This window comes from Cheilinus undulatus, linkage group 4 (genome assembly GCF_018320785.1).
Source record: "Cheilinus undulatus linkage group 4, ASM1832078v1, whole genome shotgun sequence".
Taxonomy (NCBI): domain Eukaryota; kingdom Metazoa; phylum Chordata; class Actinopteri; order Labriformes; family Labridae; genus Cheilinus; species Cheilinus undulatus.
Window position 1 is genome coordinate 20057110 of NC_054868.1, and position 13883 is coordinate 20070992.

The 13883-nt window shown below is 40.6% G+C and overlaps 1 protein-coding gene across 3 annotated transcripts; it reads left to right on the forward strand.

Moving 5' to 3' along the window:
- The first annotated feature begins 641 nt into the window (after positions 1 to 641).
- LOC121508000 (tumor necrosis factor ligand superfamily member 14-like) lies at positions 642 to 10815 on the forward strand. 3 transcript variants are annotated; one of them, XM_041784446.1, is made up of 7 exons: positions 642 to 885; positions 1131 to 1384; positions 6661 to 6729; positions 6844 to 6877; positions 7385 to 7456; positions 7560 to 7794; positions 9880 to 10813. In XM_041784446.1, exons 2-7 carry the CDS (start codon positions 1187 to 1189, stop codon positions 10082 to 10084), a joined length of 813 nt encoding a protein of 270 aa, XP_041640380.1. In that variant the 5' UTR covers positions 642 to 885; positions 1131 to 1186; the 3' UTR covers positions 10085 to 10813. The 3 variants fall into 3 exon arrangements, with proteins under 3 accessions (XP_041640380.1, XP_041640382.1, XP_041640381.1); XM_041784448.1 differs by having other exon boundaries at positions 649 to 697; positions 9880 to 10815; XM_041784447.1 differs by having other exon boundaries at positions 655 to 733; positions 9880 to 10815.
- The last annotated feature ends 3068 nt before the right edge of the window (positions 10816 to 13883 follow it).

The window sequence follows — 13883 nt, forward strand, 5'->3', positions numbered from 1 at the left end:
ACTGAGCACCACAGGGTCGATGGTTTACAAGCTTTTTAAGACATGAAGTCCAAATGAGACAAAATGGTTACAAACTAGCTTAGGGCTCAGAGGGTTAAAGGGGCAATGCTCAGTGAAATTTCTGTAGGCTAATGCCATTACTATTGCAAAGTACTTTATACAACTCATCTTTAAAGAAAAAACAAGATAGCTGTTAAAGGTTAGTAACACTCTGCTGCACACCATCATGAGTCTGTGGGTTACAGTGCAAAGCTGTAGGTATCAGTCAGTGGTACAGGTGTGAAATTAGCAGCCTGACCCCAAACTCAGTCTTCACAAGCACCTCTACTTTGCTCAGAGTAACATTGCTCTGCAGGATTCAACTGGATTCAAAATGAACCATTGCAATGGATACAACTATTGCACAAGATTCAAAACAGCAGCGCTAGGATTAACAAACTAAAAATGACTAACACAACGAGGTTAGAGAGCTTAGAAAAAAGTGGCAAAAAGGAAGTGACAGCTGAAGGAAGATAAGTATATGTAGTAGTGGTAGGGAGTGTCCCATGCACACAAACACACTCACATGCACACTACTCACTCTCTCTCCTCTGTTGTCTCTCCTTTTTTGTCTCTTCCCCATGTCATCTTCATTTCCTCCTTTCATGAGCCAAAGCAACATCAGAGAAAGCTTAGAGCAGGCAAGCAGAGGCAAGAGGTGAGGGAGGACAGATCAATTTTGTTCTCTCTGAGGGTGAGACATAAAAGGAGCCAATATTTACAGAGAAATTAATATTGACTTTGAATATTGGATTGAATTGCGGCTTGTGTTATTTTTATGTATCCTTTGCTTCTGGATGGTTGGCTGAGCTGTAGCAGAATATCTGACTTGTGTTTAAATCCAAGGTAATCTTTTAGAAATTCATTGAATCTGTTTAAAGTTCGGTATTTTTCTTTGATATTTGTGTGTCTGTATGTGTGATTGTGGAGTGCAGAGTATAATGAAATCACTGTTTCTGAGAAGCTGCCTGCATGTTGCTTTCAACATGCTTTCAGAGCTGTCAAAACTCCTGAGGCCATCTGCCACTTTCACTGCTGATATTTCTTGTCTCTTGTTTCATTTACGGTAACTCTGCCTCTGTCTCTTTCAGCGCCCCTTTATCACCTCTGTGACCTTTGGCCCTAGCTCTGGTGGAGTACAGGTGGGATGGCAGAGGCCTGTGTGGCTTCAAACCCTCAGGTGTTTGTGGTGGACAGCCAAGCCAGCTACATCTCAGTGCCCATGGGGAAGAAACAGAGGTGGGAGAGATCGGGCCAAAATTTGCTGCTCTTGCTGGTGGGACTCCTCATGTTTGGACTTGTCGTGCAGGGTTGTTTAATCTACAATCTCTACAAAAAAACAGAGGTGAGGCTGACGTTTGCATGATTGTGAGTGAATGTTTGAAGGAAAAGAAACCTCAAGACCTGGATAAAACTGGAAATTCCTTAAGCTGAGAATTTCCCTGTCTTGCTCTACGTCATATGCAGACACGATACGAGCGGACAGCTAAACACATACATGCGTGGGCTGCCGTTTGCCCTTTAAGTTTCAGGTCAGTCATGACAAATGACAGATAGACTCTTTCTCTCTAGTTGTACTTCCCTTTTTTTCTCTCTCAAGAGCAAACCCACAATATAGCTTCACTTTTTTGTTTCATAATGCTGTTTGTTACACATCTGCCTTGTTAATATACTTTTATACAATCTTACCCTCTACATTTACTGACTTTATCTTTAAAAATAGACCTTAAGCATGACCTTTGAATAGTCTGTCTGTAAAGTTACAAAATATCACTAAGAAGCTCTCCTTTTTGTACGGTTTAACTGCTTTAATTGGATACCCTTTGTTCGAGTAATGCTTCTCTTGTTTAAGTGATTCTTGAAAAGACACACTATAAATATTCTTTCACAAACAGATTGGGCTGTTTTAGGAAGTTTGTTGTGGATCATCAAGGTCTATCTTTAAAACATAAAATATGTATTTATAATAGAATTTCCAGTCTAGTCTGTCAGAAAAACTAGAATTGAAAAAAAATTTGCCTTAAGGTGGCATCATTTTCTCCAGATTTCTTTTTACAATGTGTCTAGGAAGAGAAAGTGGGTGAAGACATGCACTAACCAGCAAGGTGGTCAGTGGTCTGAAGACTGTAGCTGTTCTACCAACACTAAGGAGTCAGAGTTTCTCTGATGACCACTCAACAGTCACAGAGTCACTCTGATGACAACTCAACAATCACAGAGTCACTCTGATGACCACTCAACAGTCACAGAGTTACTATGAAGACAACTCAACAGTCACAGACTTACTATAAAGACCAATCAAAAGTCACAGAGTCACTCTAATGACCACTCAACAGTCACAGAGTTACTATAAAGACCAATCAAAAGTCACAAAGTCATTCTGATGACCACTCAACAGTCACAGAGTAACTCTGATGACCACTCAATAGTCAGAGAGTTACTATAAAGACCACTCAAAAATCACAGAGTAATTCTGATGATCAATAAACAGTCATAGAGTCACTCTGAGGACCATTCAACAGTCACAGACTCACTCTGATGACCACTCAACAGTCGCAGAGTCACTCTGATGGCCACTCAACAGTCACACAGTCACTCTGATGACCACTGAACAGCCACAGAGTTACTCTGATGACCACTCAATAGTCACAGAGTCACTCTGTTGACAACTCAACAATCACACAGTCACTCTGATGACAACTCAACCGTCACAGAAATACGCTGATGACCACTCAACAGCCACAGAGTCACTCTGATGACCACTCAACAGTCACAGAGTCACTCTGATCACCACTCAGAGGACACCCAGTCACTCTGATGACCACTCAACAGTCACAGAGTCACTCTGATCACCACTCAACAGTCACAGAGTGACTTTGGTGACCACTCAGCAGTCACTGAGTTACTCTGGTGACCACTCAGCAGTCACAGGGTTACTCTGATGACAACTCAACAGTCACGGAGTCACTCTGATGACCACTCAACCTTCATAGACTCACTCTGATGACCACTCAACAGTCACAGAGTTACTCTGATGACAACTCAACAATCACAGAGTCACTCTGATGACCACTCAACAGTCACAGAGTTACTATGAAGACAACTCAACAGTCACAGACTTACTATAAAGACCAATCAAAAGTCACAGAGTCACTCTAATGACCACTCAACAGTCACAGAGTTACTATAAAGACCAATCAAAAGTCACAAAGTCATTCTGATGACCACTCAACAGTCACAGAGTAACTCTGATGACCACTCAATAGTCAGAGTTACTATAAAGTCCACTCAGCTGTCACAGAGTCAATCTGATGACTACGAAACAGTCACAGAGCTACTCTGATGACTACTCAACAGTCACAGTTACTCTGATGACCACTCAACAGTCACAGAGTTACTATAAAGATCACTCAAAAATCACAGAGTAATTCTGATGATCAATAAACAGTCATAGAGTCACTCTGAGGACCATTCAACAGTCACAGACTCACTCTGATGACCACTCAACAGTCGCAGAGTCACTCTGATAACCACTCAACAGTCACAGAGTCACTCTGAAGGCCACTCAACAGTCACACAGTCACTCTGATGACCACTGAACAGCCACAGAGTTACTCTGATGACCACTCAATAGTCACAGAGTCACTCTGGTGACAACTCAACAATCACACAGTCACTCTGATGACAACTCATCCGTCACAGAAATACGCTGATGACCACTCAGCAGCCACAGAGTCACTCTGATGACCACTCAACAGTCACAGAGTCACTCTGATCACCACTCAGAGGACACCCAGTCACTCTGATGACCACTCAACAGTCACAGAGTCACTCTGATGACCACTCAACAGTCACAGAGTGACTTTGGTGACCACTCAGCAGTCACTGAGTTACTCTGGTGACCACTCAGCAGTCACAGGGTTACTCTGATGACAACTCAACAGTCACGGAGTCACTCTGATGACCACTCAACCTTCATAGACTCACTCTGATGACCACTCAACAGTCACAGAGTTACTCTGATGACAACTCAACAGTCACGGAGTCACTCTGATGACCACTCAACAGACACAGAGTTACTCTGATGACCACTCAACAGTCATGGAGTAACTCTGATGACCATTCAACAGTCACAGAGTCACTCTGATGACCACTCAACAGTCACAGAGTCACTCTGATGACCACTCAACAGTCATGGAGTAACTCTGATGACCACTCAAAAATCACAGAGTCACTCTGATGACCACTCAACAGTCAGAGTCACTCTGATGACCATTAAGAGGACACCAAGTCACTGTGATGACCACTCAACAGTCACAGAGTCACTCTGATGACCACTTAATAGTCACAGAGTCACTCTGATTACCACTCAACAGTCACAGAGTCACTCTGGTGACCACTCAGCAGTTACAGAGTCACTCTAATGACCGCTCAACAGTCACAGAGTCACTCTGATGACCACTCAACAGTCACACAGTCACTCTGATGACTACTCACCAGTCACAGTCACCATGATGACCACTCAACAGTCATGGAGTCACTCTGATGACCACTGAGAGGTCACAGTCACTCTGACGACCTCGCAATAGTCACAGAGTTACTCTGATGACCCCTCAACAGTCACAGAGTAAATCTGATGACTACTCAACAGTCATGGTCACCATGATGACCACTCAACAGTCATGGAGTCACTCTGATGACCACTCAACAGTCACTGAGTAACTCTGATGACCACTCAACAGTCACAGAGTTACTCTGATGACCACTCAACAGTCACAGAGTCACTCTGATGACCACTCAACAGTCACAGTCACCACGATGACCAATCAACAGTCACAGAGTTACTCTGATGACCATTCAACAGTCACAGAGTCACTCTGATGACCACTCAACAGTCACAGACTCACTGTGATGACCACTTAACAGTCACACAGTTACTCTGATGACCACTGAGAGGTCACAGAGTTACTCTGATAACCACTCAACAGTCACAGAGTTACTCTGATGACCACTGAACAGTCACAGAGTCACTCTGATGACCACTCAACAGTCACACAGTCACTCTGATGACCACTGAGAGGTCACAGAGTTACTCTGATAACCACTCAACAGTCACACAGTCACTCTGATGACCACTGAGAGGTCACAGAGTCACTCTGATAACCACTCAACAGTCACAGAGTTACTCTGATGACCACTCAACAGTCACAGAGTCACTCTGATGACCACTCAACAGTCACAGTCACCACGATGACCAATCAACAGTCACAGAGTTACTCTGATGACCACTCAGCAGTCACAGAGTCACTCTGATGACAACTCAACAGTCACACAGTCACTCTGATGACCACTCAAAGGACACCCAGTCACTCTGATGACCACTCAACAGTCACAGACTTACTCTGATGACCACTCAACAGTCACACAGTCACTCTGATGACCACTCAACAGTTACAGAGTCACTCTAATGACCACTCAACAGTCACAGAGTCACTCTTATGACCACTTAACAGTCACAGAGTCACTCTGATGACCCCTGAGAGGACACAGAGTTACTCTGATAACCACTCAACAGTCACAGAGTTACTCTGATGACCAGTCAACAGTCACAGAGTCACTTTGATGATCACTCAACAGTCACAGGCACCACAATGACCACTCAACAGTCACAGAGTTACTCTGATGACCACTCAACAGTCACAGAGTCACTCTGATGACCACTCAACAGTCACAGAGTCAATCTGATGACTACTCAACAGTCACAGTCACCATGATGACCACTCAACAGTCATGGAGTCACTCTGATGACCACTGAGAGGTCACAGTCACTCTGACGACCTCGCAATAGTCACAGAGTTACTCTGATGACCCCTCAACAGTCACAGAGTAAATCTGATGACTACTCAACAGTCATGGTCACCATGATGACCACTCAACAGTCATGGAGTCACTCTGATGACCACTCAACAGTCATGGAGTCACTCTGATGACCACTCAACAATTACACAGTCACTCTGATGACCACTCAACAGTCACAGAGTTACTCTGATGACCCCTCAACAGTCATGGAGCGACTCCGATGACCACTCAACAGTCACAGAGTCACTCTGATGACCATTCAACAGTCACAGAGTCACTCTGATGACCACTCAACAGTCACAGACTCACTGTGATGACCACTTAACAGTCACACAGTTACTCTGATGACCACTGAGAGGTCACAGAGTTACTCTGATAACCACTCAACAGTCACAGAGTTACTCTGATGACCACTGAACAGTCACAGAGTCACTCTGATGACCACTCAACAGTCACAGAGTTACTCTGATGACCCCTCAACAGTCAGGGAGTCACTCTGATGACCACTCAACCTTCACAGAGTTACTCTGATGACCACTCAGCAGTCATGGAGTGACTCTGATGACCACTCAACAGTCACAGAGTCACTCTGATGACCACTCAACAGTCACAGAGTTACTACAAGTTGTAGGTTTTTAGGAGGCTGACACTTCCTGAACTTGTTTGCTCCTCAACCATTGACATTCTGCACACACAAGCCATAACAGAGATTATTACTCAATTCTTAATCCCTCTTTCTCATTGCCTTCACTCTCCCTGCAGGCATTTTCCCACCACATGTCTCATCCTTTCAGCCAGAACCTGTCAGGTCCCATTTTATCGAGCCTAAAGGTAGGCATGGAACACAAATGTGTTTTGTTTTAAGTTATGGACCACAATGTGGTCTTTCTTGTCTGATGTGTTCTGGCATTTGTAGCTCTATTATTCTGTTTTAATGTGTTTCAGGGAGGCATCACACTGAGTCAGGTTGGACATAAAGGTAATGAGCCACTCTCTATTATTACCTCCACCAAGGAAGTTATGTGATAAACAGGGTTTGTTAGTTTGTTAGTTTGTTAGTTTGTTGGCAACTCAAAAAGTTATGGATGGATTTTGATTAAATTTTCAGGAAATGCCAGAAATGGCATAAGGAAGAACTGACTAGATTTTGGGAGTGATCTGGATCACCGTCTGGATCCAGGAATTTTTTAAAGGATTCTTTACTATTGGGAGATAGGGCTAATGGCGGAGGTCTGTGCTCTCCGAGAGCTTTTCTAGTTAGCAATAAATTTACCTTACATTATACACAAGATGCTTCCTGGCTAGAAAAGCTTAAAACAAATTATGTTATTTCATATTTACTTTGAGTAATGATTTAACCAACAAAATAAAATCTGTTTTGTCATCAAAGGGTAATTTACGATCTCAAAACACTTTAAAATTGTGAAATTTAAACAGAACTGTAGAATTTTGCAGTGATTGATTAAAAAATGTATTTTCTGAACAGGATCCAACGACACTTCAAAAGTGGGAGCACCTGCACAGGAGGTCCAGCAGAGACCCTTTGCTCACCTGATGGGTGAGAACTCTCTAAATATTCAATACGACTTTGATTTGTGCTAGTTTTCTTCATCTTCTCTGATCCGACAACCCTTTTCTCCCATCCTCTCATCTTAACACAGGAGCCAACTCAATTTTAGATGAGGACAATGTGGTACAGTGGATAAACGATGGTGGGGAAACAGTCACCCGCAACATGAGCTACAGAGACGGGCGGTTGCTGGTGGAGAAGGAAGGCTACTACTACCTCTACTCCAAAGTGACTTTAGATGCTGAAGACTGCTCTTTTTTCCAGCATGAGGTCTTCAAAGACACCAAAGCGTATGGCAAACCTATACAACTTATGAAATCAAAAAGGTTTGTCAGGGTTCCACCCTTTCCTTCCTTCCTCTAAAGTTACACATGTGCGCTGTGTTTGTTGCTTCGCATCTGTGCATTGATTTGATCAGTTCTATCAAAGAACTTTTTTACGTGTGAACGCTAGGTTTCCCAGGTGATTCTGTATTTTAAGACTGCCTTTTTATGACATCTGGACACTATCTTCATAAAGGACATTTACAAATATCTATCACACCTACACCAATGAGGGGCTGGCCATCTGGAATCTGGGTAGATGTCAAAGGGCCACCCAATTATGGGTTGTTTAGGCCACTCAGAATGGCTCATTATTCTGCTAAAAACTGTGAATACTGCATTTTTATCATTAATTTATCATTAATTGAAAAGGTTATTGATGAAGCCTGAAACATCTGACACCAGTCTAAGTTTGTTTTTCTTTTATATTACTCTTTGATCCCCTTGTAGAAGCAAGAGCAAGATGGTCAGATAAAGACAAATTGAAATCGAATGTTTACACAGTGCACTGGGCAAAAAGAAGTTGATCAGTGCACTTAAGGGAAGAGGAGAGATAAAGTAAAGAAAGACGATGGCTGAGGATGAGAAATCTGTCAAAATAACATGTACCTCTAATTTTGGCCGCTAGTGAAGCTAGCAACAGTGCTACTTCAGCTAAGTGGTGCTGACTTGTTAACAGACTGTTGCATTATTATACACTCAGCTTTAAAAAAGTTTATATTGAGTGAAAAACATCTGTAAAACCCCCAGTTTGTTATGAATGTTGCAAGTTTAGCATTTTGTATTTCTGTTTTTTTTTTGCTCAACATTTTTAGCTTTTTAATTTTGTTTTCTTCATATATTCTATTTTATTTTCTGTTTTTTTTTTTTTTTTTTGTGTGTTTCTAATTAATAAAGTAGATAAATGTAACTAAAATAATATAAAATGAAACAGAATAAACCAAACCCAACCCAACTCAACTAAAGCAAACTAAACTAAATCAGACTCAACTTAACTCAATCCAACTCAAACTAAATGAAACTAAACTTAATCAATCTACCAAAACTAAACTAAAACCACACTACTCTAAACTAAACTCAAAACTACATCAAAATTAGATATAACAAAACCAAGCTTACCTTTACCTGAGATAACTAAACTTTGGCTTAAGCCAACATAATTTACCTGTACTTAGCTCAACTTGATTTAACTTGACTACAACTTAACTGAAATTAAACAAACTTAATTTAACTTAACTTAGCTTGACGTAACTGGGCTTACTCAACTTGATCCAATGAACCCAGTTTAGAACTACTTATTAGTTTATTTATTTTCACATTTATCAACATAAAAGTCAAAGCAAAAATACTGAAATGAGCAGAATAGCTCATTTTAATTGCTAAATTTTAAACACATCAAATAACAGACCCACCTGTGAGCTACCTGAAGTCAAGATATGCCAAAGCCATTTAGTTGTGTGTGTGTTTGTGGGCTCATTTGCGTTAGTGTTGGTGCAGAGTGTCCATAGTATTGAATCCAAACAGAGGAGATGTGTTGGTTGACAGTTACACACATAATGTCATCCTGTCCTGAGCTGAGCACACCAGCTGATTTTAGGGTTGTGTCTGAAGAGAGTTAGCTGCCTGCATGTTGCTTTCAACATGCTTTCAGAGCTGTCAAAACTCCTGAGGCCATCTGCCACTTTCACTGCTGATATTTCTTGTCTCTTGTTTCATTTACGGTAACTCTGCCTCTGAGGTGCACCAGCTGGATTTAAGATGCTCTTATGTTATGACATGGTTTTATGCCAGGGATGAGCTGGCAAATGTTGGTTCAGTCCACCTACTCATGCATGGCTACAGACTGGAACAGTAAAGTCTCCATTTTCAGAGGAAATGCATGTTGCCGGTTTACATGACTATCAAAATGGTGCTGATTTCAGACTTTGACCACTGGAAGCCATTTTCAAAACTTACTGCTTACTTGGCTTGACTTGACTTTTTGACTGTAAATTTCAGTTGCCTTTTAGTTGACTGAAATTAGTGCTGTCTAAGTAATGATGCCATAAATTTGTCGTGTGACTTTTTTTTTCTCCATATGTTTCCTAGAATTCACTGCTGGACTCCCAGATCTTCAGATGAGACTTCTCTAGATGAGACTCCTCCACATGGGGAGGAATTATGGAACAGTTTCCTGGCGGGGATCTTTCACCTGGAGGAAGGAGATAAAGTTTTTGTCAGACTTGACAGTAAAGAGAAGAAGCTTCAAGCAACTGCTGACAACCTGCTGGGGGCCTTTATGATATCGACTTAAGAGGAACACCTCAGTCCTACAATGTGATTGGATTCTATTTACAGAATATGCTTTGATTATGATTATGCATCCCTTGTATTAATATATATATATATATATATATAAATATATAATCTAAATTATTCTGTTGTCAATGAATGTATTTGAATCACATTTGACACAGCAACAAGTAGCTGTAGTGTGATAAGTATCTGATATTCAGGTTATTGTTCTTTTTTATAATATGCTGCATAGTTTGAAGTTTGAATAAAGTTTGTTTTTTATCACAAACATGAGAGCAGATTGCTTATTTGGTAGACAAACTGTGCAAACGCTCAGCCAGCTTTAGACAAACCACAGACATGCAGCACACACATAACAGATGCAGATTTAAAGTTTTGAAACAAACATCTGCAAGACCGTGTTATCTCTGTGTGTGTGCGTGCAGGATGTGGTAGTGTGAAGATACACTGAAGAGAGGATGGAGCAGAAGAGGTGCTGAGGTTGGTAGGGCTGACTCAGCTCTTCTCTCAGCACAGGGGAAAGTTTCACAGACATCGCTGCAGTGACAAATGGAAAAAAAGACATGCTGAAGCACAAAGTTACCAAGTACAGAGTGGTTAGGAAACAGGGAGTTTAGCATCTGACAACAGAGCACTGTCATGGTATTTGTGTGAAAGGTCATTTAAAAAATTTTGACCGCACAGGAAGCCATGTAGACTGGTAGACAGACAGGTAACCACCCTGAGAATGAAAGAAGAGTAAAAAACTGACCTCACATTGGGTGCACGTATTCAGGTCATTTTCTGCTCTGAAACACTGTTACACTTCTACACACCCAAGCAAAACAAACACACAATACTTCTGCAGACTGAGAGTGGAGAATTTGACCAGTTCATTTTGTTATACTTGCTCATTACCTGCTTTTAATAAATGTTGTGTATTGAGAATCCTGTCTCTATTGAGTTGCATTCCAATTTACTTTACAGTTTCTAGATATGTCCATCTCTTTTTAGTAGTTGTTATTGGGTTTGGAGATTAGCAGGATGACAAAAAGAAGGGACAGTGTTGCTTCAAATAGAATGGATTGATTTCAGCTTTGGCATAGCTTAGACTAGCAGCCAAATCTGACAGCTTCAAGAAAACACATGATATCTCTAAATGGGCTTTTTGTTTCAAGCCAAGGCACTGTAGCATCTTTTTCCATTCATTTCTGTCATGAAAACTAGTGCTAGACATATTAACACAGCTCCTTACTTGCTGTTTATCTGGGCTTAATTCATTTAGCTCAAGGGTCAAAGACTTTTGACTAATTAGACAGTAATGACAAAGTAAACTGCAGTGTTACAGACTAAAAACTAGGGTTTGGGGACGCAATTTATAATATGCAATTACTTTTTATGTTCCTCATCGTATGTATTTCTGAACAGTTGAGAGCAATAACTCAGTCTATACTACAACCAACATGATAATAGGTGGCTTAAACTAGGGATGAATGATTTTGAAAAAAATTCTAATTGAGATCAATTGAATTCAGATTGCAGATTTAATATGAATTGAATTGAAATGAATGTTAATTTTTACATCATTCTCATTTTAGTTTAGAAAAACATATGCAAGCACAAACAGGAAAAAATTTGGTGACTGTTTTACAAACAAATGTATGCTTAAATTTTTGCATTATGTGTAGAGCATAGCATCTCTGATGCAGAAGTAAAATGTATTAAACTGATATTTGAAACACATTTCAGGTTAAAGAAATATTGCACCCTCTGCATTTTAAAAAGTGCAGCTGGCCAATTTAAATGACAATAGATTGCCCTGCCTCACTAGAAATACTACAAAACTATTTGTTGTAACAATACTTCTTGGCAGTAAATGTTACACTGTTGGAAAGTCTGTTTATTTCCCTTTAAAATGGTGCCACACTTGTAAGGATCATGCATCTGTGGGATGAGCAGCAGTGCTGTGTATGTGGGTTGCACCCATGAAAATTTTGCCAAATTTCTGCCAATGCCAAACAACTTATTGTGCTACTGACTCTTGTCTGTTGTTGTTTGATGGATTTGATGATTGAAGTCTGTGGAAACAAGACAAGGCTTTCTAATAGTATAAGATTTATTGCCAAGAAGCATTGTTTCAACAAAGAAATAATCTACCAAATACAAATTTGCTTTACTTGATGTACACTGTGTAGTTTCCAGCCGATTCAGACACAAATTTGGATTCACATTACTCACTCATTAGTTGGGGCTGCTTTCAGCCTTATTGTGCATGCGGTACATGGAGACATGACAGCTGATCTTGGCCCAGCCAGCTGGCCCTAAGATGTACATCCTGGTCCTGGTGTGATAAATTTCAATTTTATGTAGTTCCTCACTTCCTTCACCTTATGATTGTGATCACTGGCCTCCTGAAACATAGCATGTTGTTTTTTTGGTTATTAATGATGGTACCATTTAAAGGAAATCACAGAAGAAGTTAGTTTAAGCTGCCTTTGATTGACTACCACTGCAAGTCCAGACCAGAGACAAAACAGCATGCATAACTCTGGTTGTATGTTAATTATAGCACACTTTGTAGATCATACTAAGTATAGGTAGCAGGTCTATGTGTGTGTCTGTCTTGATTTGCACACCACAAAGTTGCACCGATTTTACTTGGTACCTCTCAGGAGACTTCTTGGGTATACTGGTTTGAAACTGGTTCCAAAAAAAAAATCACAAATATGAACAGATTTTCTATAAAATCCAAAATCATTTTGCCTTCTGCTCTAATGCATTTACCCCCCATTATGTCACTCCCCCTGTATAACACATTTGTTCACTCCGCCACAATGCTGAAGAGGAGTGAGCCTTAGCTCTCAAAAACACAAGCTAAAAGACAGAAAATACAGTGGGCTCATGACTCTGACCCATATTAACACCTGCAATAGGGCTTCACGGTGATGCAGTGGTAAGCACACTAGCCTCATAGAAAGAGGGCTCCTGGTTTGAAACCCTACCTTTCTGTGTTGAGTTGTATGTTCTTCCCATTCATGCATAGGTTTTTACATCTGGTTTCCTCCCACAGTCCAATGACAGGCATGTTTGCTTAACTGGTGACTCTAAATTGGCCCTACATGTGAGTGTGCAGGGTTGTTTGTCTCTTCATGTCTGTCCTGTGATTGGGGGTTGACCAGCCCAGGGTTAACTTGCAATATGAGGCAAAGACCACCCTGGATGGGCATCAGCCTCAACAGTATAAGCAATCAAGATGATAAATAGTCAAAAAAAAAAAAAAAACATGAAGAAATAGAATAATTAAATGAATGAAAATGAAAACGTCTGACTACTGTGTATGTGGTGTTCTGCTAAAAAATAATTGATCTATCAATAAAAGTTAAAAGACAGATGGGTCCATGTAGTCCATCAGTTTTTGTTTCAGAAACTGCTTTTGAAAAAAACACCTTCTTGTCTTGAAAGATCTTTAACCTTTTCAACAGAACTTATTGAAATAAACCACAAGATTCTTCTTTAAGGAATCAGTAGTTTTGAAAAGTGTGGGCCAAAAATGAGAAATGGGTATTAGAATGAAAAAAAAATTCAATGAAACCATGTAGAGACATTCCCACTTATCATTTCAGTGTGCTTTCTGCTTCTTGTGAATGCTTACTGATTTAAACACCACATATCAGAGAATTTGTTTTTTCGCTTTATGTCTGCACCGTGAGTTTATATAACAGCAGAGCAGAGATGGTGTTTGTTTGCTGACCCACATAGTTTCTCATCGCAACCACACTGTATGGTAAATAAACAGGATGTGGTGTTCAGACATTTCC

Bases quoted from the DNA above. Each gene is read 5' to 3' on its own strand.
- LOC121508000 (XM_041784446.1), top strand. From the start codon at position 1,187: ATGGCAGAGGCCTGTGTGGCTTCAAACCCTCAGGTGTTTGTGGTGGAC. The intron at 6,730-6,843 runs GTAGGCATGGAA...AATGTGTTTCAG, and splicing joins CCATTTTATCGAGCCTAAAG to GGAGGCATCACACTGAGTCA. The intron at 6,878-7,384 runs GTAATGAGCCAC...TTTTCTGAACAG, and splicing joins GAGTCAGGTTGGACATAAAG to GATCCAACGACACTTCAAAA.